The sequence below is a fragment of the Accipiter gentilis genome, chromosome 4 (assembly GCF_929443795.1).
Source record: "Accipiter gentilis chromosome 4, bAccGen1.1, whole genome shotgun sequence".
In the NCBI taxonomy this organism is placed as follows: Eukaryota; Metazoa; Chordata; class Aves; order Accipitriformes; family Accipitridae; genus Astur; species Astur gentilis.
This window is the reverse complement of record NC_064883.1, coordinates 45083250-45104819: the sequence shown is the minus strand read 5'-3', so window position 1 is coordinate 45104819 and position 21570 is coordinate 45083250. Positions and strand designations below refer to the sequence as shown.

Below are 21570 nucleotides of genomic sequence, written 5' to 3'. Positions count from 1 at the left end.
TCTGGTGTAGTGGTGTACCAGGACTACCTCAGAGGATGATGGTGGCTCCTCTGAGGCTGGCCTGGGCAAGCACGCGATGTCCCAGAGTAATACAGCCCAGTGATACTAGGCTTTTAGCCCCCACACAGCATGGCCCTACTGCTAACCAACCACGTCCCATAGCCGGGGCAAAGAACCCGATGCAAAACTTTGGAGAGCCACATGTGATTCAGGAGCTGCTGGGGAGCCACTCCTGCCCTAACAGCTTGAACTTAGGTTACTCACCCACGCCAATACCCAAACCTGCCTTGAACTTAAGTGACTCACCTGAACCGATACACAAACTGCCTTGCCTTAAAAACTGTTTTAACCCAACTTAGCTAACTGAGATTGACCAGTCTGGGTGAAATATGTGTCTTTTTTTGTGTACGGCTTACCAGCTGGGAGCTCTTCATTTCTGTGCTTGATCTCTAAGCAGCTCAGTGAGACTGTGGGAATCTGCAGATCAGGGGCATTTTGCTTCTTACGTTAAATGTATTTACTCAACAGGACTTGGGGCTCCAGAGACTGACATGTTGCACTTAACATTAAAATAAGGGCAAACACAGGCCCTGAAATTTGAAGAATCCCTGCAGTTCCTCAGCAAAATCTCTCCTCTCTAAATGAGATGACATCTCCAGGGTGAAGTGGAAACTGGTTTTCAGCTCTGCTTTGCTCAGCTCTGCTCTGCTCAGCTCTGCTCTGCTCAGCTCTGCTCTGCTCAGTTCTGTTCTCAGTTCCTGAACTCTCTGCAGGCTTCCACCAATCCCCCAAATTAGCACCAAAGTTCATGGTGATGCCCACATCACCTATGCTTACCCAGAATAGAAGACCAAACATGCAGATTAGAAGAAAAGCATGCCAAAATCTTCACCATAGCCAAGAAACGTAGCAGAAAATTTGTATGTATTCAAGAAAGCCAAGAGGATGGTGGGACCTGGGAGTGACTTAGGTGCAGGAGATAACATTTCTTACCAGCATGGGCATTGCTCTACTGCAGGATAGGATTGGGCAGTGTCTGGGTGACCCAACTTGAACAGCTCCAACTGGCTGGCTGCTTTCCATACCAGGAGGTCCAGCAGTGTCCACAACACCTGAGCCCTATCGCTGGTCACTGGTGAAATACCCAGCGTGGGAGCCATGGCTGAATTTCTGAAGAATAACACTCTGCTCAAGAGCAACAGTGTGGTCTTCAGGAATAAGCCGGGAAGCAAACCTGATTTCCTATAGCCCCCTGACAGCTTTCGACCCTCCCCAGCTTATATCCATTGCCAGCACATGCAAAGGCTCCATATCCCATTGCCAGCTGCTTAATCCATTCCTTCCCGCCCCACTGTCAACACAATAATACCCCACTGAGGAGACCCACCCACCAGGAAATCCCCCTTTAACACCCTGCAAAGGAGCAGCCAGATTTATCTCTGCCGCTGTTCTGGAAAACTAAATGAGGACTCATCTGCTCTAATCCCCTCTTAAGATTTCAAGATGAGGCCTGTGTTCGCATATTAGCATATCTAACAGCTCTTGTGTGTGCACTGCAAGGCTACTGCTCCATGGAGGTAAATCACGTACCGACACATACATCAGGTACCCTACTATCTCCCTCTGAAGACATAAATGACTGAGTCTTTGCAATGACCTCATAAAAATGCCTGAAATGAAGACTTGGGTTAAATGGGCTTCGAGATCTTCCTGAAGAATGAATCGCGTGACTCATCCAGAGCCTTCTGCTAGAGAGTTTGGGGACCGCTTCTTACATGTCATGCACAGCATTTCCATTGGCCTCATGGCAGCTGTGACTTCCTTGGTGTAGGTAGGAAATAGGCACTCCGGTTTGAGGGAAATTCTGAGGTTTCTGCAGCATCTTTGCACTGGAATGACAGTGAGGCCTTTCAAAACCTTCACAAGTCTTGAAAAGCCTTGGAAACATCTCAAAAACCTGTAGGCAGATGTCAGCCATGGAGAGGCTGAAGTTTTGGGGTGAAGGTGTCTACTTGGGATGGGGGTGACTGAACATTTTGGTCATTGCTGCTCTTGAGGCTTTGCTGTTTCATGCCGAAAGGCTAAAGTTTGTTAGGGAGCACTGGGAGTGTTAGGGAGCACAAGTTTTTGTGGCTTGTGGTGGGTGACAGGAGGCTGGGAAGGAATAGGGAGGCCAAGGGCCACCATCAGCACGGACTGGCTCGGCACCGCGTTCTGAGTCACGCAAGGCTTCTGTTTCCTCAGTATTATACCACCCACTGTGCGTAACACACCCAGCCTTGTTGTGGGGAGTTGGCCTGGGCAGACTTTTGAACTGAACCACTATTACACAGTTACCTGAAATTGCTGGAGACCGAACTTTCTGACCGAGGTTGTGAATCAGGTCTGGATGATGCTAAACTGAAGACTGGGTGATTTGATCTCAGCCTTTTCCCAAGACCCAAACCAAGTTGGTCCTTTTAGGATAAACAAATTCAGACGTTTGCTGTGGGTTTGGGGGCCGTGTTTTCCATCTAACTCCTTCATTTTTGTAGTCCCTGCCTACCTAGAAGCAGGAAATACTAATATACCTGCTAAGCTCCTGAATGACGTTGTCCACTAAAGAGACTTGTCAGGCAATGTAACAGGCAAGCCCAAGAGTTTTTACTCCTCCCAGCTAACTTGACAGAAGCATCTATTTGGAGGGATTCATTTTCAGGCCCATAACCGTCAGAAACTTTGTTTTGCCAGCACAAATCCCAATTCTCCTTGCCATACTCAGTCCTGCAAGCCTTTTTGCTGGCAAGTCTGGAGCTGCACTGAAGACGTGAACCATTTGCATGATTAAAGGTTGCAGGACCAAGCTGATTAGAAAGATTCAGCAAATTCACCAATCAGAACATTAGCACAGATCCACTGGGTAAGGAGCTGGCTCTGGGTACGTAGTTGGCTTCTCCTCAGACTAACTTCCACTGGTTTCCACCGAAAGCTGGAAGTTCTCAGCTTCTCTCAGGACTGATCTCTGCACCTGCAGAGCAAATTCCTGTAAATATTGTTGCGGTTTTGGTGGCTTTTTCTTTATAATATCAAAACCTGCTGCTTTGATTAGAGAAAGGGGGGGGGGGGGGGGGCTGAAATCTGACAGTGTTTTCTGGCATTTAGTCCCTAATTGAAATATTCCCTTGGGGTATTTAAAAAAAAAAATTAAATTGGCCCAGATATTTTTTTATGAATAACACTTTAATTAAATTTTTACATATTAAATGTACATCAATCGAAATAGTTAGACAAATAGCATGAGTGTTAGTCATGTATAAGCAAAGGGATGAATCAGTCGAAGACTGCGTATGTTACAACAGCCTCTCCCTCTGAGGGCACATGTGAGATGCTGAAAGGCAAGGGAAATTAACATGAGAGATGGAAGCGAGTGAGAAGAGGGAGCATAGAAAAAAAGGCCAGGAGAAAGGCGAGGTACCCAGTGGAATTAATAAGGTAAGGACTCCCTCGCTTACGCAGGCATAAGTCATGGAGTCAAGGGACCTGAGCTCTATTCCCAGCTCTGCCACTGATCTGCTACCCAACTTCACAGCATTACTTCATTTTCCCCTCTCCCTCGCACTTCCACCTCCTCCTTTGGTTTGCCCAGGTTAATTTGACAAGTTCTCCTCCACGTCCACTTCAATGGCAGCTGGGGTACCGGGGCTAGACTTTAGGAAGAGCGGTCTAACGGTAAGGGTAGTGAAGCATGATAGATTGCCTGGGGAAGGGGTGGGAGCTCCGACCTGGGAGGTTTTCGAGAACAGGTTAGACAAACATCTGTCAGGGATAGTTTAGGCAGAATGAATCCTGCCTTTGGGCAGAAGGGTAAGAGGTCCAAGTCTGATATCTGTGATTTTTAAGGTTTTCTGGAGCAGGAGCTCAGCCTGCCAGTCCATCTAGTTACCAGTTTCATGAAAAATAACAAGAAGTGAGGTGTCTCATTAGAGAAAGTAAGATTTTCATAGGAGAAAAATACTCCTGTACCAAGATGCACCCCTAATTATGCTGGCTTAACTTTTTTGCCACTCCCACTGAATTATATAAAGGTTATTCTGATTTACACCAGGCCAAGAGAAGAATCAGGCCCCATGTTGTTCTGCTGATGGCCAAAATATATTTTTTACTTTACCCGATTTATTCAGTAACTGATTTTCAAAGACATTTCCTAAGGGTTCTTGGTTCTTTTTTTTTTTTTTTCCTGCGCTTCACAGATCATCTATCCCCGCTCATTACATAGGGCAGCAGCAGTGTTGCCACCAAGGGAGTTTACATTTAACAGCAAGAGAGGAATCTTTAGCAGTTCCCATCCCAAGAGACTGCAGGATGCGTAGCTTTGATTTAGTTGCTGTAAGATAGGCAGGGATGAAAGCGATGTGCACTGTCAGTAAACACTTAAGGTACTGGGTTCCTCCAGCAGTTTGGCAGATGCCTTCCACTCCCACTAAAGTCACCGAAGACAGTGTAGGCAGAACAGGTCATCACCCATCCTCACCCCCCCCCAAGTTAATATGCTGGATAAGGAGCCATAAGTTGTTCCCACCAACTCTGGAGCGCACACACCCATAGCCGTGAGGCATGGATGCTCTTTAAGAACCTGTAGCAGAACAGCAGATGCAAAATCAGGAATAACATCATGTCCAGTTGTCAAATATGAAGGCAGGGCTGACATAAGAGCAAACAGGCATTTGGTGAATTAAAAGCAGCAAGAATGCGAAGCATAAGCTGGAATTGCAAGTTTTCTTACAATCAGGTTGGCGAAGCTCTGGAAAAGCCTCACAGTGTGAAAGAGAAGAAGCAAAAATACTGTAATGACATATAGCCTGAGGAAGGGAATGCTTCATCAAAGGAAATGTTATCATTTGGCTTAAAATGGGTGAACCCAAAGACAGAGATCGAAGCGGGATCAAAACCCACAGCACCTGCCTCTTCTTCCTACTCGCTCACAGCCCCCGTCTCTCTTTAGAGAGACTCCAATCCCTACCTGGAGGTTATTCACACTCTGGGTGCCCATCCTTTTCCTTGCCTGGGAGGGCAAAACCCATGTGCAGTTCAGACTGGAAGAGATCATCTCCATAGGAGAGAGCATCTCTGCACAATTCCAGCTCCGCTCACCACGAGGGTTGACGAGTGTACGGCACGGGGCTGGGCGAGAAAACTGCATCTCTGTAATTAGGTAGGTGGGCGTTATTTAAGAAACCTGGGCAAAATAAGATAAGCACCAGATTAATGAAATTGGCTTGTCTTATGAATACAAATGATGGCTGGTTGAGAAAGTTGTCTGGAGGTGTTTGGTATCCTTTGCTTCTACAGCAGGTTTAGGGGTTTTTTTTTGAGGTCAAGTAGCTATCTCATGCCGCAACAACTGTGCTGCAGTTCTGATTATGGGAAGGATCACGTAGCAGCAGGAGAACCGAGTCTTGACAACATCTATACACAATTTTGAAATTGTTTTGGGGTCATTGGTGCAAAAATCTGCGTGGCTGAGTAAGGAACAGAAATCATCATGTCTGAGAGCTTCTTGGTGGGCATCAGAGAACCCAGACCATTCTCCTAACCCAGGTTGGATGTTCCAGTTGAAGACAGCTCACTCCTTGAGCTAGCTCCTCGTCCCTGCAGTAAGAGCATGTGGCACTTGCACACGCCACAGGATGAGAACTGCATGTCACCCCCTTCACCAGTGTGGGCATGGGCACGTGGGTGGACGCTTGTCCATGACAAGAAGCCCATTCACATTGGTGGGGGCAAGGTAGACACTGTGTGTGTGAGAGTTTCACTGTTTTAAATCACCAGTAGATACAAGTTATGGCTATTTTATTGTTGATATTATTATTATTTAATCCCTGTCTATCGTTTGAGTGAAGCTCATGGAAAAATCTCCATTTATCTCATTTCTGTGGTCTTATATTCACTAAGAACTCAAGCTCTGTGTCATATTCTGGGTGTGACAGATTGCCAGGTAGTCTCCTAGCCAAGTATTCACCTTGCATGTTTTTGCTCGCCTTCCCAAATCAAACTGATGACATTTTCAGTCCAGCAGGATGACAGGCTAACTCTTCATAGCAGTTAAATGAACTGTTATTAGGACATATGTGCAGTAGAGGGTGAGGTCTACTTTGAAAGCATTGTGGTGCAGATCCTTTTCTTCAATTTTTAAGTACTAGGACTCATTTTTCCATGTCTGGGACCAACACCAGTCTGATCACCAGTTTACAGACTTTTCTTAGCCATACTGTCAATGCACAACGGTGTATGGACGGATATCTTTTTTTTTTTTTTTTTTCCACTTTTTCTGTTATGATTATTCTGATTGTGTCTTCCTAGGACTGAAAGATTTAAGGGAATGCCTCTTAGAACATGACTGTTGGTCATAAGAGTTTCTGCAAAGGCTTGGCCATAAAAAATCTACACATGACAAAGTTCAGGGTCTGCACCCACTTGACCAGCAGACGTGTTTATGGAGGGTAGAGCTATTTCCTTCAGAGAAGGGTAATGTAGTTCAGTTCTTGATGTGACCGTTTTGGTTGGGTGAGCCAGTAGATGTGTTAGTTTGCCCACCCTTAGAAGATGCGCTCCTTGCTGTAGTGTCCTCACATGCACTCCCTCCGTGATGGACAAGTACAGAACTGAACACAGCTTTAAACAAGTGTTCAATATATTTAGCTCCCTTTTCCGCTTGCAAATTGTACAAGAGCTTCAACTATAATCAGAATATCTGTCATCCAAAGCTTATCTGCTGACTTATAATTGCTTGTAAATCATCCAGTCTGTGTCCGGGGCTTTGCAATTTTCTTACTCCTCTCTGTCTAAATAGATCTGCAATCCCCATTGCTTTAGCAGCTAGCTGCGACCTCAAGTGCTTGGGATTAGAAAGCTGGAAGATAATGACTGCTCTCCATTTCACAGGTGGGCAACTGGGGCAGAGGCAGGGCAGAGGAGCTGTTTGAAAGTCATGCTGTTTAGGACTGAGCCCCTTCTCCCTCAGGAAGCACAGATCCAGCCTCCAAGCCATGCTTCCTCACACGAGCTATTTATAAAAAGTGGCTTTTGTGCTTTGGGAGCTGCATAAAACTTTTCTGCCTCCCCAACTGGGTGAAACTGAAACCCAAAAAGTTTGCCAAAGCCTGCTGCAGGGGGGTGAGCAGTTCCCTGCAGTTCCCCCAGCACCCAAATCCCCCTCCCTTCTCCAAATTGAGCCTGTAAAGCAAAAACTTCTGCAAGCTGAAAAATTGCTTAATTGCCTCAAATTGATTCCACGGTTTTATTAAGATATTTTCCCAGCTCTATTAAGGTTAATTATTTGTATTACAGTAGACTCTGAGGCCCCAAGCAGAGATCAGGGCCCCATTGTGCTAAATACTGTACAAGCACATAATAATAAAATCACTCCTTGCTCCAGATAGCTTACAATTACATGGAGAGCTGCAGTGGAAACATACCACAACTCATATGAACACCTTTTAGGAGAAGCTAGCATGGATTTTGAAAGCCAAAAGGGTCCCTCATGAGAGCCTGGGCTGCTTTCGTTGTGCATGCTCCCGGCAGTCCCGTTCTTCTTGCCGGGCTCCGGTGGGAAAAAATCAAGGGAGAATATTGACGTACAACTGACAGAGGAACCCCTCACCTGGCCCAAGGCTTGGATGGGAAGCAGGGGAAATAGAGAAGAGGAAAGAAAAGTGGGGAAAACAAACCAGGTTCCAGTGCTGCTTTCCCTTTCACCTTTTGTTTGTGCTTGGAAGCTCGGCTGCGGGAGGTTCATGAGGGAGCTTGTTTCCCCGGGGATTTCCAGCCTCATTTTTTGCAGACACAAAGCGTTCCTCAGTTTAGGTAAACATTAAGATGAGCACCCGGCTTTCAGCTAGCCTTGCACCCGCTGCCTTCCTCCGCTTCCCAGCCGGGGCGAGGAAGAGGAGCAAAAAATGCAAAAGGGGAACCCTACCCTTCTCCTTCCCCCCTCCTCCCACTTCACTCCACAGCCAAATCTCTGCGGCTGCATCTCACCCACGCGTGGGAGATACCGTTTATCGAGGGGGGTCAGCACTGCGGGAGCTTTTCCGCACCTGCAAGCGAGTGGGGAGAGTTTGGAGACCTCGAAGCCTTGCTGGAGGTGATGCTCGGGGCTAGGAGCGTGGCTGGTTTGGGATGAAGGGCCAGCTGCTGATTCAACCAAGGGTATTGCTTGTAGCCCGGGAGCTTCTGAGCTTTGGGAGACCCTCTGGGGATGCTCAGGAGGTGCCTTGCAGAAAGACCACGCACCTCTGCATTGCCCACCTCTGCCTTGTGCTTTTCCCAGCATCGCAGCCCGGGGTTGAGAGGACGTGAAAGGCAGCAAACCGTAGCCCAAAACCAGGGGAAAATCCAATTGTTTCCAAACACTAAACTCAGGACTCAAGCAGAGCAGGAACCTCGGGAGATAACGCCGGTGTCTGTGTGTGTGTGTGTGTGTGTCTGTGTGTAAAATGGCCTTGCAGAATCCCCCAGCTTTAGCAGGGCTTTGAAAAAGATCTGGGTGGTGATTCAAAATCCAGGTTATGACCTGTGACCTTTGGATGAGAAATTGTTGCCATTTAGGATGTGTTAGGAGGTCCATCCTTTTCATCAAATGCGTGTTTCTTCTTGCTGCGGGAGGCAATCACACCGGTATATCATTAACTCGCAGAAAAGGAGGCTGTAAAAGAAGTTGATGGGGGACCTTAGCCCACACCCTGCTGGGGTCTGCTCAGAGCACAATATCCCAGCGACCATGAGATTAAGCTAAAGAGAAAAGTGAAAATGCTTTTCACGATTCACACGCCCTTTAGATTGTTTTATTAAACCATTTGAATAGGGATTTCCCTTTCGGCCGACAACGGGGCCCGGCCAATGCATAGTTCTAGGTTGCTATGACTTAGTTGGTGCTGGCTAATCACAAGTGAGGGCAAATTTCATATAAAATATCTCGGGCCATTGTCAACCTAATGCAGCGTGACAGTGCCAGCACAAAGGGGGATTCATTCACCCCAGCAGGTAATAAGGACGATTTGCCATACCAACCAGGCAGTCTCGAGGGGGGCTGTCAAATACGATCAGAGCAGCGAAATGGAGCCTCACATTCCATTCTCAGGTGGGCGAAGGCGATCCTTTTGTTCGACCATGTTGCTTCTGATAACAGAATACAATTTTTTTTTTTTTTTCTTCCCTGTATCCTATTGACCAGCGGGGCTGTTTTGCATAGCAGTCTTTGGGGCTTGCCTTTTTTTTTTTCTTGCCTTTTTTTTTCCGAAGCCAGAAGGGACCCCAATGATCCTTTAACCTGGAACGCACCCCAGAGAATTTCACCCCAGTCCTTCCCCGCTCCTTTTCCACCTTCCCCCTTTCATGAAGGACTTGGTCCTGCCACAATGAGCACGCTGTATCTCTGCTAATAACCCCCAATTGGCACACAGCTTCCTTTTGTCTAGAGCCTCCCAGGGACATCGGGCCTTTGGGGAGACGAGGGGTCGGGGTAATTTGAGGCGGTTCGAAGGGCCGAGAGGACCGTGCTGTTTCAGGACTCGAGACGACGATGAAATATTCAGAAGAAGGCATTTATGGGACAGCGGGAGGGGGGGGGATCAGACGCCGAGTGTTTCACACATGACCAAGCCAAGAGAAAGACAGATAAAACGTGCTTGCATTAAGCAGGGTAGGTAGGGAGACATACATGGTAATGATTAGATCGACAGAGAGATAGGGCGATAGAGAGAGAGATAGAGGGATGTTTGCTTTGCAGGTATCAGACTTGGGTTACTGATACCAGACCGTCCTGCTGATTTGCCTATCTTGGGGGTCTGGTTACCTGCGATCACCTGGGGTTATTTTGACAGTAGCTAATTAGCGAAAGCATTCCAGCCCTCAACCCACCCTCTGCTCACACGAGGGTTTGGAGGGAGGCAGGGAGCACCGGTCCCGCTCCCAGTGCCGCGCACGAGGCTCCCGGGCTGCTCCGGCATCTGATGATCTGGCTCTACCTGAAACAGGTAGAGCCTGAAAGGTTTGGAAGCGTGAGCACCGCGCTGGAGGTCGCAGCTCTGTTGTGCTGGGTGCAGTGATAACCATAAGCAACCAGCAGGAAAAAAAAAAGTTTTTTTTAAAAAAAAGAGAGAAAATACCCTGTTGTTCAGATGTTTTAGGGGAACTTGGCCTTCAGGATTTTACAAGCTGTGTTAATCCAACCTCCCTCAATCCAACATTCACTCTTATCTGTATCGCCTTCATGTTCCCTGGCAGGAATTGCCCATTTAATAATTTCCCTCCAATGATCTGAATCACAGCTAATCTGATCAAATGTCTTTTTAACAGCCTTTCATCTTCCCAGGGATGTGTTGACACTAGCACGCTGGTTCAGAGGAAACAAGAACTCAATCAGAACTTCGTTCAAAACACAGATGGGACCCAAACCTAACCTTTCCTTTAAGATATGCAAAAGTGTGGTTAGCTTCTTGTTATTATGCTTCGCATTTGCATAAGTCTTTGCATTTAGGGGCCTGATTTTTAAAAGGATAAAAAAGTCAAACAAACCCCGGAGCTGGATTTTGATGAGAAACAGTGCAGAATCAGCTGGGCATGGAGTTGGCATGGCTCTCTGTGAAGAAGGGCATAGGCGGTGGCATCACGCAGAGCCCAGCACGGATCTGCGGGGCAGCTCCTGGCTGGAATCACTCGCTGCAGCGTGGGTTGCTCCGAAGCTACATTTCTCCCACCGCTGCATCTGCTCTTGGAGCCACCCCATTTCAGGGTTAGACCTGAAAACCTCAATTACCTGCAGCCCCCGAGGACTGCTGGTTTTGCAAAGCAGGCTTCCCCAGGCTTGGAGATAAACCCACTTGGGAAATGCTGCTGAATTCAAGGGGAACTGGGACAAACCTACGCACCAGAAAACGGCAGCTGGTGTTTGGGTTTCATTGGTGTATGGCTCCAAATCATCCAGGTCAGTCTGTAAATCTACACTGAGACTGTAGTCTTACAAACAGATCTTGGAGGAATGGACTCAGTCATCTTTCTGCATCCAAGGGATCCCAGGCAATGATTTTGGCTCTGCTCTCGTCCAAAGGATCCAATGCAATCATGGCCTTCTGGACAAGATTGATGGGGGTTTATATAGCTCTGGACATGTCTTCTTTGTGCAAATCAGAGCCGCTCTGGAGACTCCTGGATCTACTGCCGAGACCTCTAATGTCTCTAAGCCCAGATGAGGTGCTGATAAGAAAGTATCCGTGTCCACACAGCTCAGCACAGAGGCAGCTCGAGGTACTGATGTTGTCCTGGAAGCATAAGCATCACTCCTAAGGGAATAAGGCGTCATGCAGTACTGGGTGAGGAGAAAAGTCCTCCCTTTTGCCCTTCTCCTCTGTAACGTTGTAGGCTGAAAGGATGCCCAAAGCTCAGGCTATAGAGTGTAAGTTGAGCTTTCTGCCTCTGTCCTCTAGGGACAATATGCCAGATGTGGTCTGTGGTGTCAGTCAATAGTGATCGCCACTTGCATGAATTTACGAGTGGGGTTTTCGTGCCATGATACATGAATTTTGTCCATTTTTGCAAATGGGGAAACTGAGGCAGAATTTCGGAGTCACTCGTATCCAGAGAGGGACCTTGTGCAGCATTTGTAGCCCACTGGGTGAGGCAGCCACCCGGCTCTGATCTTCTTAAAGCCTCCAGAGTCTTCTCAGCGTAATAAGGACTTCCCAACTGATGCCACTGTGATTGAGCCAAAAATCAGAGCCGGGGCACTTGGCTGCTTGGTGTTTAGACTTGGGAGTGACACCAAGTACAGAAATGAAAGCTTTAAAGGAGCTCAGGATCTCTTCCTAAAGCTCTGACTTCCTAAACCATTTTCCAATATACCTAGTATGAATACAGCGCGTGCTGTCCAATTTGGGAGTGTGCTCTGTAGAATCATTCACCCTCCCACGAGGAAGCCTGACTTGTCCCCTCCTTTTATAGTCCTTGTGTTGAGCACATCCATGACCACAACTTGCTCCTCTCCACCTTTCCTAATGGGTAGACGGTGCATATTTGAAAGCAAACAGCAAGCGTGGTACAAGGATCCCCTTTTAAGGGGTAAGGGGGTAATTGAGGAGCCTTCGATGCCAGGCCAGGAGATGCTGTTGCAGGAGATCAACATGTTGAGGTTAGTGACGGTGGGTCAGGGGAAATATGAACACTGGAAACAGGGGCCTCTCTGGAAAGGAGCTGAAGGAAGCTTGAGGCTGAGCCAGACAGCTTATATAAAACCCTTTCAGTTGGTTTATCTGATATGGGATCCTCTATTGCTACAATCAAGAGGAATGTGGTGAAACTGAAGCTCGCCTGCCTCCAAGGCCATGAGAGCCAATATTTTGTTTCCAACGTTCCCAGTATTTTCCCCACAAGCAATGTCAGGCTCACAGCAGCCGTGACACCTCTGTGATCCTCCTCCTCCTCCTCCTCTACGATGGGATCAACGCTTGTTCCCCTCCAGCGCTTGGGCACTGTCTCTGCAGCACGGATGGATCTGTCAGCCAGCGTGTGCCAAGGGGTTCCCTGTTCTCCGTCTTCGCCTGGTGCCATGCCAATATTTAATAGTTCTGATTGGCAAACGATTTGTTTCTTTGTGATCATAAAAAAAAAAAAAAAAAAAAGCCTTTTAACTTTTTTTTTCCCCACCTTCCCTCCTCCTTTCCCTGAGGAGAAATATGTCCTGCGCTCTGAGATGTGACCCTTCATTTCTAAGAACCATAGAATCATAGAATGTTTTGGGGTGGAAGGGACCTTTAAAGGTCATCTAGTCCAACCCCCCTGCGATGAGCAGGGACATTTTCAATTAGACCAGGTCGCTTGGACCCCCATCCAACCTGACCTTGAACGTTTCCAGGGATGGGGTATCTACCACCTCTCTGGGTGACCTGCTTCAGCATTTCAGCACCCTCATCATAAAAAATGTCTTCCTTATATCTAGTCTGAATCTACCCTCTTTTAGTTTAAAAAGCCATTACCCCTTGGCATATCGCTATAGGCCCCACTAAAATGTCTGTCCCCATCTTTCTTATAAGCCCCTTTGGTACAAAGAGCATCGTAAGGTGGGGGACAACATCTCTGTGTCCTGTACCCTCAGTTTTTGGCTCTGAGGGATCTTCTGGTTGGCAAGTTTAGCACAGAGGCCAGGTGGGCTGAGAGACTGGAGTATCTTCTGCTGGTATCTGGGACAAGCAAGGCTGCATTGCTGCAGGTGGTCCTTTCTTATCCCGCACACAAATTTCAGGGCCAGCAGGCAACGCCGTTCATGTTAGTATAAGCCAATAGTGACGTCTGCATATGTTTTTGCAGCTCCTGTGAGCTCTGACTCACCGGTCCCGTTGGATTTCACTTCTGCTATTCAGAAAGTAGCTGTGCCTGCAAGGCTGTCAGTGTGAGCCTAAAGAAATCCGCTTCTCCTGGGGATCGCCATCTGCTTAACAACTGATGAGGCTTTGGCTCAAGGCAGCTCTGAGGGGTACCCTTCAGAGCTGAAGCCTTCCTCCAGCCTTGGCTTCAAATGAGGAGCAGGCGCTGACTTTTACACCATCGGTGCTTTAGCTCCTGCATCCACGGTGAGGAGCATTTGGTATTAATCTTTTCTGGCATCCTTTTACATCCAAAGTGGTGCAACACGGCCTTTCATTCAAGCCCTTCTGGTTTAGCTTTCACCATGGAGGTGTTTATGGGTGTCCCTTGCCACAAGAGAATGGCACAGGTCTCCTCCCACATCTAGGTAAGGGGGTCTCTTGAGGGATTCGAGGAGGAAACCACGGTGTGCTGATAGCAGCTGGGTAGTCTTCTCTATACTACAGTCAAAAATTCACCTCACCGGAGTCAAAGTCTGGGCTTCCAAAACTCTCAGAGCTCACTTCACAAATTCCTCACCACCTTCCTCCATTGGACAACACCCTCCTCGTCTGCGACTCCCATGATGTTGAACCTGCAAGAAGGACCCCAACCCCAGCAATCAGGGGGAAATTGAGCTGTTCGGACAGTCCCCCGGTGTAAGAGGCAGGGCTCTGCTGACTCCAAATACCAGAAGCACTAGTCTGCCTCCAGTTTTATTTCCAGTTTCTTGGTTCTTGGGGTTCATTTAGATTTTTTTAATTTTTTTATTTTTTTTTTTAAATCCAGAGTCAATGTAGTGTCAACTGTTGTGCAAATCCTAACATGACAGCTGTGGGTTTGTATCCCCTCGAGCCAAGGAGGGAACTGAAACCCTTTCTCACCCTGCCTGGGTACATGCCCTACCAGACAAAGGTTGGAAAGACTTTACATCTTCTAAGAGATGGGTGTCTAAGTGTCTGAAGTAGCTGACACAACCGGTAGCTTTCTCTTGTCTTTTAGCTTTGAAAAACGAAGCTCAGAGAAATCAGCATGTCTCCTCCCCACAGTCCTGCTAAGCAGATAAGATATTTTCTCCATTTTATCCCACTTGCTAAGTGACTCTCCCAAGAGCACTCAAGAAGTCTTCGGTGTCAGAAATTCAAGGCTTGCAGCCATACCATCGCAGTGTCTTTGCTAGTGTGGAACAAGGATTAGGAACCTCTATTCAGGAGTAGACATGGTGGCTGGGAGGGGTGGCTAAGATGTGAGAACTCTTTCCTTCACTTTCATACATCTCCAGGAGCAATCTGGGACAAATCTTTTTTTTTTTTTTTTTTTTTTTTTTTTTTTTCCATTTTGTTTATACATTATCCAGCCCCAAAAGGCATTAAGTCAGTGTTTCCCTCCAAGGGGCATGTTTCAAAAAGGATGGTGACAAGGTCCTGGGCAGTAAAGGGTTGGCATGGGAGGTTCGTCTCCACAGAGCAGAGTCAGTAGCTGTCCTGGAGACATCAAGGTTCCCTTTGGAAAAGAGCTTCCACACCTTCAGGAGGACCATCTAGAAAAGTGGCATGCTGAGTGGAAAACCCCTAAAGCAGGGTTCATGTCTACTGCTTGGCTATCTGTTCTCCAGCTGCTGAGGTCTGCTTCCTTCCTTGCAAGATGTACAGCCCAGAACTACCTCAAGCAAGACATCTTCCTTCCTTCCTGTCTCCCTTCCTTTATTTCTTTTTTTTCCTTTCTTCTTTCTTTCTTTCTTTCTTTCTTTCTTTCTTTCTTTCTTTCTTTCTTTCTTTCTTTCTTTCTTTCTTTCTTTCTTTCCTTCCTTCCTTCCTTCCTTCCTGCCTTCCTTCCTTCTTTCCTTCTTCTTTTCTGTCTTTCTCTCTTTCTTTTCATTCTAAGGCTACACAGATCTCACTGCTTTCTTTTAAAGAGCAATCAGTGGCAACAGCAGTGCCCCCTTTCTAAAATAGCACCTAGTTCTTCAAACTGTGATCCAGGACACAGGACTTGCAGCTTCAGCTCCCATCACATCTGAAGGTGGGTTGCATTGCCCCATCCCAGAAACCTGCTGTTACCAGCTGGCCACTGTGCAGAGAGGGAGGAAAGATTTAGGCTGTCAACAACAGGGTTCAGTACTATGGCACAAAGGTGGTAAAAAGGGACTGTAGCTTTTTAAGACCAAAATAAACCACTATGTTCATCCCTCTACATAGTCCTTCCCCCCACGTATCTGGGATATCTACCTGACCTGGGGTTAATCATTTAGTCATTCAGAGAAAGATTCAGGGAAAATAAGTCACTGTCTGGGCAGAAGAACACATAAGAGCGGGTTTCATACATTAGACAGTTCAGATATTTATGTGGTTATTCATTTGCCTTCCTCCTCCCACAACTTGATGACCCTCTGTTTGGCTCCAACACCTTCTGCCCACAATTCTGAAGACATCACTGAATTGAACATTGCAGGGTCCTGAGGAGATAGGCGGGATTGTCCTCAGGTGTATGGAGGAGGAAGCAAAAGCACAGATTGACTAAAAGATTTGCCCAAAGTCATATAAAAAAAGCCCTGCGAAAGCAGGAAATAAAATCTTAAGTCACCTCATCCTCAGGCCTCTGAATTCCCATATTGATGCGGCTTGGCCGTGTTTTTTTGCATCCCAAGATGCTTCTGCTGCTGAGATAGGGTGGTCAGAGGTGTTTTGCACAGGGACATTCAGGCTCTCAGCTTCACAGACAGAGCTCCTTAGGAAACAACGTCCAGCAGCGACCGGTGACTTGGAGACCTCTGCATTAATGGGCAGCTACAAAGCATCCCTAAAGGCCCTCTGCAAGTCTCAGCACCTTTTTCACTGATAGCCAACCCCCCCAAAAAGGGTCCAGAGCAGGGTACCTTGGAGCACCAGCCATCCATGTCTCCAAGCCCTGCAGGTAAACTCGGGAGCAGGCAGGAATTAAACAAGCTGAAGCCAGAGCTTTAGTGACCTTGTGTTGCACTGAAAACAAAGTGGTTAAAATGCTCTTAAGTCACCATCCCCATGAGGTATTAGTCCCTATTAACCTTCTTTTGCCAGATGACTTTCCAGAAGGTCTCTTCAAGTCATAATGAGCTGCTTGTCTCCTGCCACCAGAACCACCCAGAGAGGAATGAGGCGACCTGACAAATATACTGCACTTTCCTGTTATCTTTGCTAAGTCTCTTGCATTTTTATATGGCACCTTAATAACCCCTCATTTCCATTACAAGTGCATGCTTTCCTTCTGCTTATCTGTATCTCTATACACTCCTTCTCCATTCCTGCAGCCACACCGCCTCTGGCTACAACCTGGGGAGCTCTTCAGAGCTCGGCCGGGTCAGGTCTGCTTAGTAATCCCAGGACAGTCCTATAACTTAGGAGGTGGCAGGACGTGAATCACGGGATGGCACTCTTCCATCTGCGTCAATATTGAACTCGGTGCCTTAAGTTAGGGGTAGGAGATGTAAACCCAGTGCCCTAATTTCATGGAGTCATTAAGAGATCGGCTGCAACTTTCTCAAGAGACAAACTCCTAACCTCAGTGCCCGGGGCCAGATCTCAGGTTCTTTGCTCTGCCTGCCTACATTCCCCAGGTAGTTACGATCAGATACAATCCTATTTGCTTCCTGTTGTGTGCTGTTAAGTGGTGGCTGCACTCCACCCCTGGGGTGGCTGCATTTCAAAAGCAGGGGAGTGATTGCGGAGTATACAGGCTGTAAAAGGCATTGGGCTCTTTCTGGGAAGAGGAGAGCCGAGTATAATCGGTGCTTCTTAAGGCAAATCCTATCAATACCCTCCTGGAGCTGTAGGCTTTCAGTGAGGGCTAGCGACAGTGGGAGTTTAGGTAACGGACCTGGGATTTAGGACTGGGGATCTACAGCTAAAGCTGTCCTCCTGCAACTCCTTCTTCAGCTGCAACCAAGTCCTGGCAAATGCAGAAAATCTGCAGACCCTCTGGCTGCATTGCCTGAAGCTCCCTGGGTTTTGGTAAGCTCTGCACCTGGATGCACAGAGAAGCACCTCTGTTCTGAGCTAATGGCTCCTGCTGAAGCCCAGGGGGGTGAAACCCATGACCTGTGGACTCCTAAGCCAAGGCCACCCCTCTTATACCCACACAAGAGAAGGTTTTCTGCACGAACGCCATGGATGTAGATGCTTTCTTTTCAGTCCCAGCAGGGCAAGGCACAGGGGCTCTCCATGGCGTTCGCAAACATCAGTTCAGCACCTACAGCACCTTCCCAAATAGCCAAAGGCCTGGATCAGGTCTCTCCTCCTGAGCAGAGGAAGGGCTGATTCCCAGGAGGTGAGAGCTAACCTACCCAAGCAAGATGCTTTAGCCCCTACAGCTGTCAGATAGAAGGGGGAAGAAGAAGAAGAATTATCATCTTCCTCTCCAGTCCATGGCACAGCAGCGTGTCAGAGGGTTTCAAGATTAGTTAGGCCACAATGGGAGGAGGTGAAGGTGTGTCAGATATTCCCTGGTCAGGCTCTATACCCTCTACCTCCCTAACAGAGGGTAATGGCATTCAACCCACCAGCTTATCTGACTGGCTTCTACAAGAAGCCTTTGCATTTCACAGACCCCGGGGCTGGTCATCAGTGTCCTTGGAGACATCATACAAAGCTCCCCACCCCCAGGATTTGGTTTCTGGATCCCATCTGGGCTTAGGCAAGTGCAAGATGCCAAGTCCCCAGTCCTGTTAGAACTCGACTTATCTGTTCATTCTCAAAAGCTGAGCTTTCACACAGCTCAGGAACTGCATGGTCACCATTTGCAGGACGCTGGGATCCTCCAGGCTGGACAGATGCTGAACAAGGGGTTTTCAAAATCACATTGTGGAACTGAGGGTTCCTGCATTTTCCTTTTTCGGTTCTAGCCCTCAGTGACTTACTAACCTCACGATGCGCATTGACAACACGTTCCAGGACATTGCTCATACCTTCGGCTTGTAAGTTCATGCACATTATTTGATTTGCATATTGTTGTATTTGGTAGTCTTCCCAAAGCGAAGCAGTGCTGCACAAGTTCTTGCTTAAGCCTCCAATCCAGCCGGGACTGCTCTGCAAGCATGCAGTTTTGATTTCTCCCCAAGAACATGTTGGCTTTTTCGCTTGGCATATTAAACTCTCTCTGCATTAGTAAAGCCTGGAAGCATCTAGAAAGTGAAGATTAAGCCAAAATGCCTGGGGAAAGCTCAGATCAGCAAAATATGGTGCAGAGAAGGTTTGAGTGGTTTTGAGTAGGCACCTCGTCAGCTGATGCAAAGCTCAGTAGAAGCTGGTGAAGCTGCATCAACTAAAAACCTGACCTTCTACCTTTCTGCATCCATTCATATTTCAACACTGTCCTTGCCTAATCATCTGAAAGGTTATCAGAGACAACATGCTTTCTTGGCTAACTGGTCTGTAGGCACGAGGTGAGCTCGTGCAGGGAATGCTATAGGAGGTTTAGGGGCCCAGTTATCAAAATCATTTTGTTGTCTTAGAATTGCCCCAAGGGTTTGAGAATAGCCCTGTTCACGATAAAAATGCCATTTTGCTGAAGCCAAAAAGCATTGCAAGTTTTCTGAGGCATGGTGTTGAATTCCAGGGTCATTTCTAGCAAGTGAGGAAACATAATGAGACAAAAACTGGGCGGGGAGAAGAGGGGGGGAGATAAAACCTGATATTTTCATATATTCCCCATTTGCAAAGCAGTTTGAAATGCTTGGGTTTCATTTTGACACAGTGTAGAAAAAGCACTGGCATCCAGGAAAGCCAGGCTAATGCCGAGCTCCCCTTCCCCACCCAGCTCCAGCTAGGATGAAAGTCTATGAAGGACAGTCTCCACCGAGACTAAGGCTCCTCAGTCCCTACCCATGACATCTTTTGGCTGATCCCACCTACCATCCTGAGGCAATGGGTAGAAAAGGAAAGCTCATTTCCAGTCCCCTTGGCAGGGGCCTTAATTAGGTAAGTGAGCAAAACTTTGGATAGATGCGAGATACCATACATTGGACACTGTCTCTAAGTGAGCTAGACAGCCTAAGAAAAAGAAAATGGCCTCAGGATGGAGGGTGGGGATAATGTTTAGTTTACATAGCGAAGGCTGGGGAGTATCTGGCCATGCTGGCATTTTCCTACCTTCCAGCCATGAGCAGCTCTCCCAGTCGAGGGAGGAGGAGGTACTTTACCTGGTGCTGGTCCCACCACTAAGAGCGGAGGCTGTCATTAAGTGTAGACCTGCATTTTCCATGTTATGGGAACATAGCCCAAATTCTATGCCTCTGAAGCCAAGACTGCAGTTCAGGGTATGGCTATGTGGTGCATTGCCTACAAAGTAGCATATAGTATATTCTATATGCCACCTGAAACTCAGGTTTTTGTTTTGTCATGACCCTATCCTAAGACCTTAGGATGACCTTAATCAAAACTTCTTGGCTGACCTCAGTGGCCTTAAAACAAGCCTAGTCCTGTCTACACAGGAGCTTATTTCCTAGTACAAGAAAATGTCTTTGGAGTAGGTCCAAGCAGGACCACAGGGAAAAGGAAAGTTTCTTGACCTTCTGCCATGCCCTTGAGAGAAGGTGTTCACAGGGCTGGTCAAAGCCACGTGTGGTCCCTTCGCTGGCCACTATTCATTGATTTCTCTCTTTCACAGCTACCAGGGAATCAGCCTTTGTCCATGCCATTGCCTCTGCTGGAGTGGCTTTCGCGGTGACCAGATCCTGCGCCGAAGGCTCGGCCACCATCTGCGGCTGTGACACCCGCCACAAGGGCTCTCCTGGGGAAGGCTGGAAATGGGGGGGCTGCAGCGAGGACGTGGAGTTTGGAAGCATGGTGTCTCGGGAGTTTGCAGATGCCCGAGAGAACAGACCAGACGCTCGGTCAGCCATGAACAGGCACAACAACGAAGCTGGAAGGACTGTAAGGACATTTAGTTTCACCTTTCTCGATCTCCCTTTAATCTTTTCTTACCTGCCATAATGAACAGTGGGAGGGAGCTGAGGGGAGTAATCAAACATAAATCTGGGCAGTTTTACAGCATGAAACGATGATACCTGCCCTGTGATAGCTCTCGTCAGGGCGGTGATCAATGTACCCCATCTATGACAGCTGTAAGTAAATTCACCCACCTGGATGCAAATGTCTACCTTGGAGTCAGTTGTCCAGACCTCTTTTACAGAGAATGGATCAAGACAGACAAGTCTAGGACAGGATTTCATCCCAGCTTGAAGAAGCCATTTGAAATAAATAGCTCAGTTAATGATGCCCTAACTGTGCCTGTTCCCCTCCAATGGCTGTAGGAAGAAGGTGAGCTGTACAGCCAGAGATGTCTGCACTGTAGACATCTGAAGTTTAAGAGAGATGGACCAGGGTTTATGGGGAGGATTCAGCTGCTTAAGCAAACGCGTTTTAGTATAAACTGAGATATCCTGAAGTATCCAGCCTGTCCTTGGGCTGCTACTGGGAAAGACTGTGTCTCCTGCAGTCCTCTGTCATCTTGGGACTGATGACTTAGAGACCCCTGGAGCTCACAAATGGCATTAGATGTATGTGTTTGGGCACATGAATCCTAGCTTGAGTGCAACTGTCCATTCCCCAGGGATCGCCACTCTGCTCTGTAGGCTTGAGGGTGGGGAAGAGCAGGAGAGCAGTTCCCACCACGTCTCTTCTCGGCACTGTTGTATTTCCCAGGGAATTTTTAAAGAAAATGAGACGCAATGTGGCTCTGGTACCTCCTGATTAAACTTGGACCATGCCCCAAAGCCAGCTAATGTGTTTCCACTTCGGTCATGGAACAAAATATATAAGGGAACAGAAAGCACAAAATCTTGCACTCATCTCAGTGACTGCCTCATACATAGTGAATCTTTTCGGTAAGGTGGAACAATCCCAACAAAAGAACATTCTCTTTTTCATCTCAAGAATAGCCTGTAAATGCCAGAAGAACATAATCTATGGGAAATAAGTTGTGAAGCACAAACCTCTTGCTAATGGAGACCATGCTGCAGCTTCTCTGAGATAACAGCATTTTTTCTCATGTAGTAAACTTGAGATAGCTTATCCCTCAGCTGAAAAAAGATACCCTCACTGTAATCAGAAGAGAGTAATATGGTCTTGTTCCCTCAGCAGAAGGCCTTACACATATCTAGGAGGACATACAACTGTGCAGTGAGCTATAGCAAAGCCACCACATGTGCTAGGAAATATGAGG

At 47.4% G+C, this 21570-nt stretch overlaps 1 protein-coding gene across 1 annotated transcript in view; it reads left to right on the top strand.

The window, feature by feature from the left end:
• Positions 1-21570, top strand: part of WNT3A (Wnt family member 3A) — an 86468-nt gene that overhangs the window by 62983 nt on the left and 1915 nt on the right. The window contains exon 3 of the mRNA XM_049798879.1: positions 20014-20279. Coding sequence (XP_049654836.1) covers positions 20014-20279 — 266 coding nt within the window. The remainder of the gene's footprint in view (positions 1-20013; positions 20280-21570) is intronic.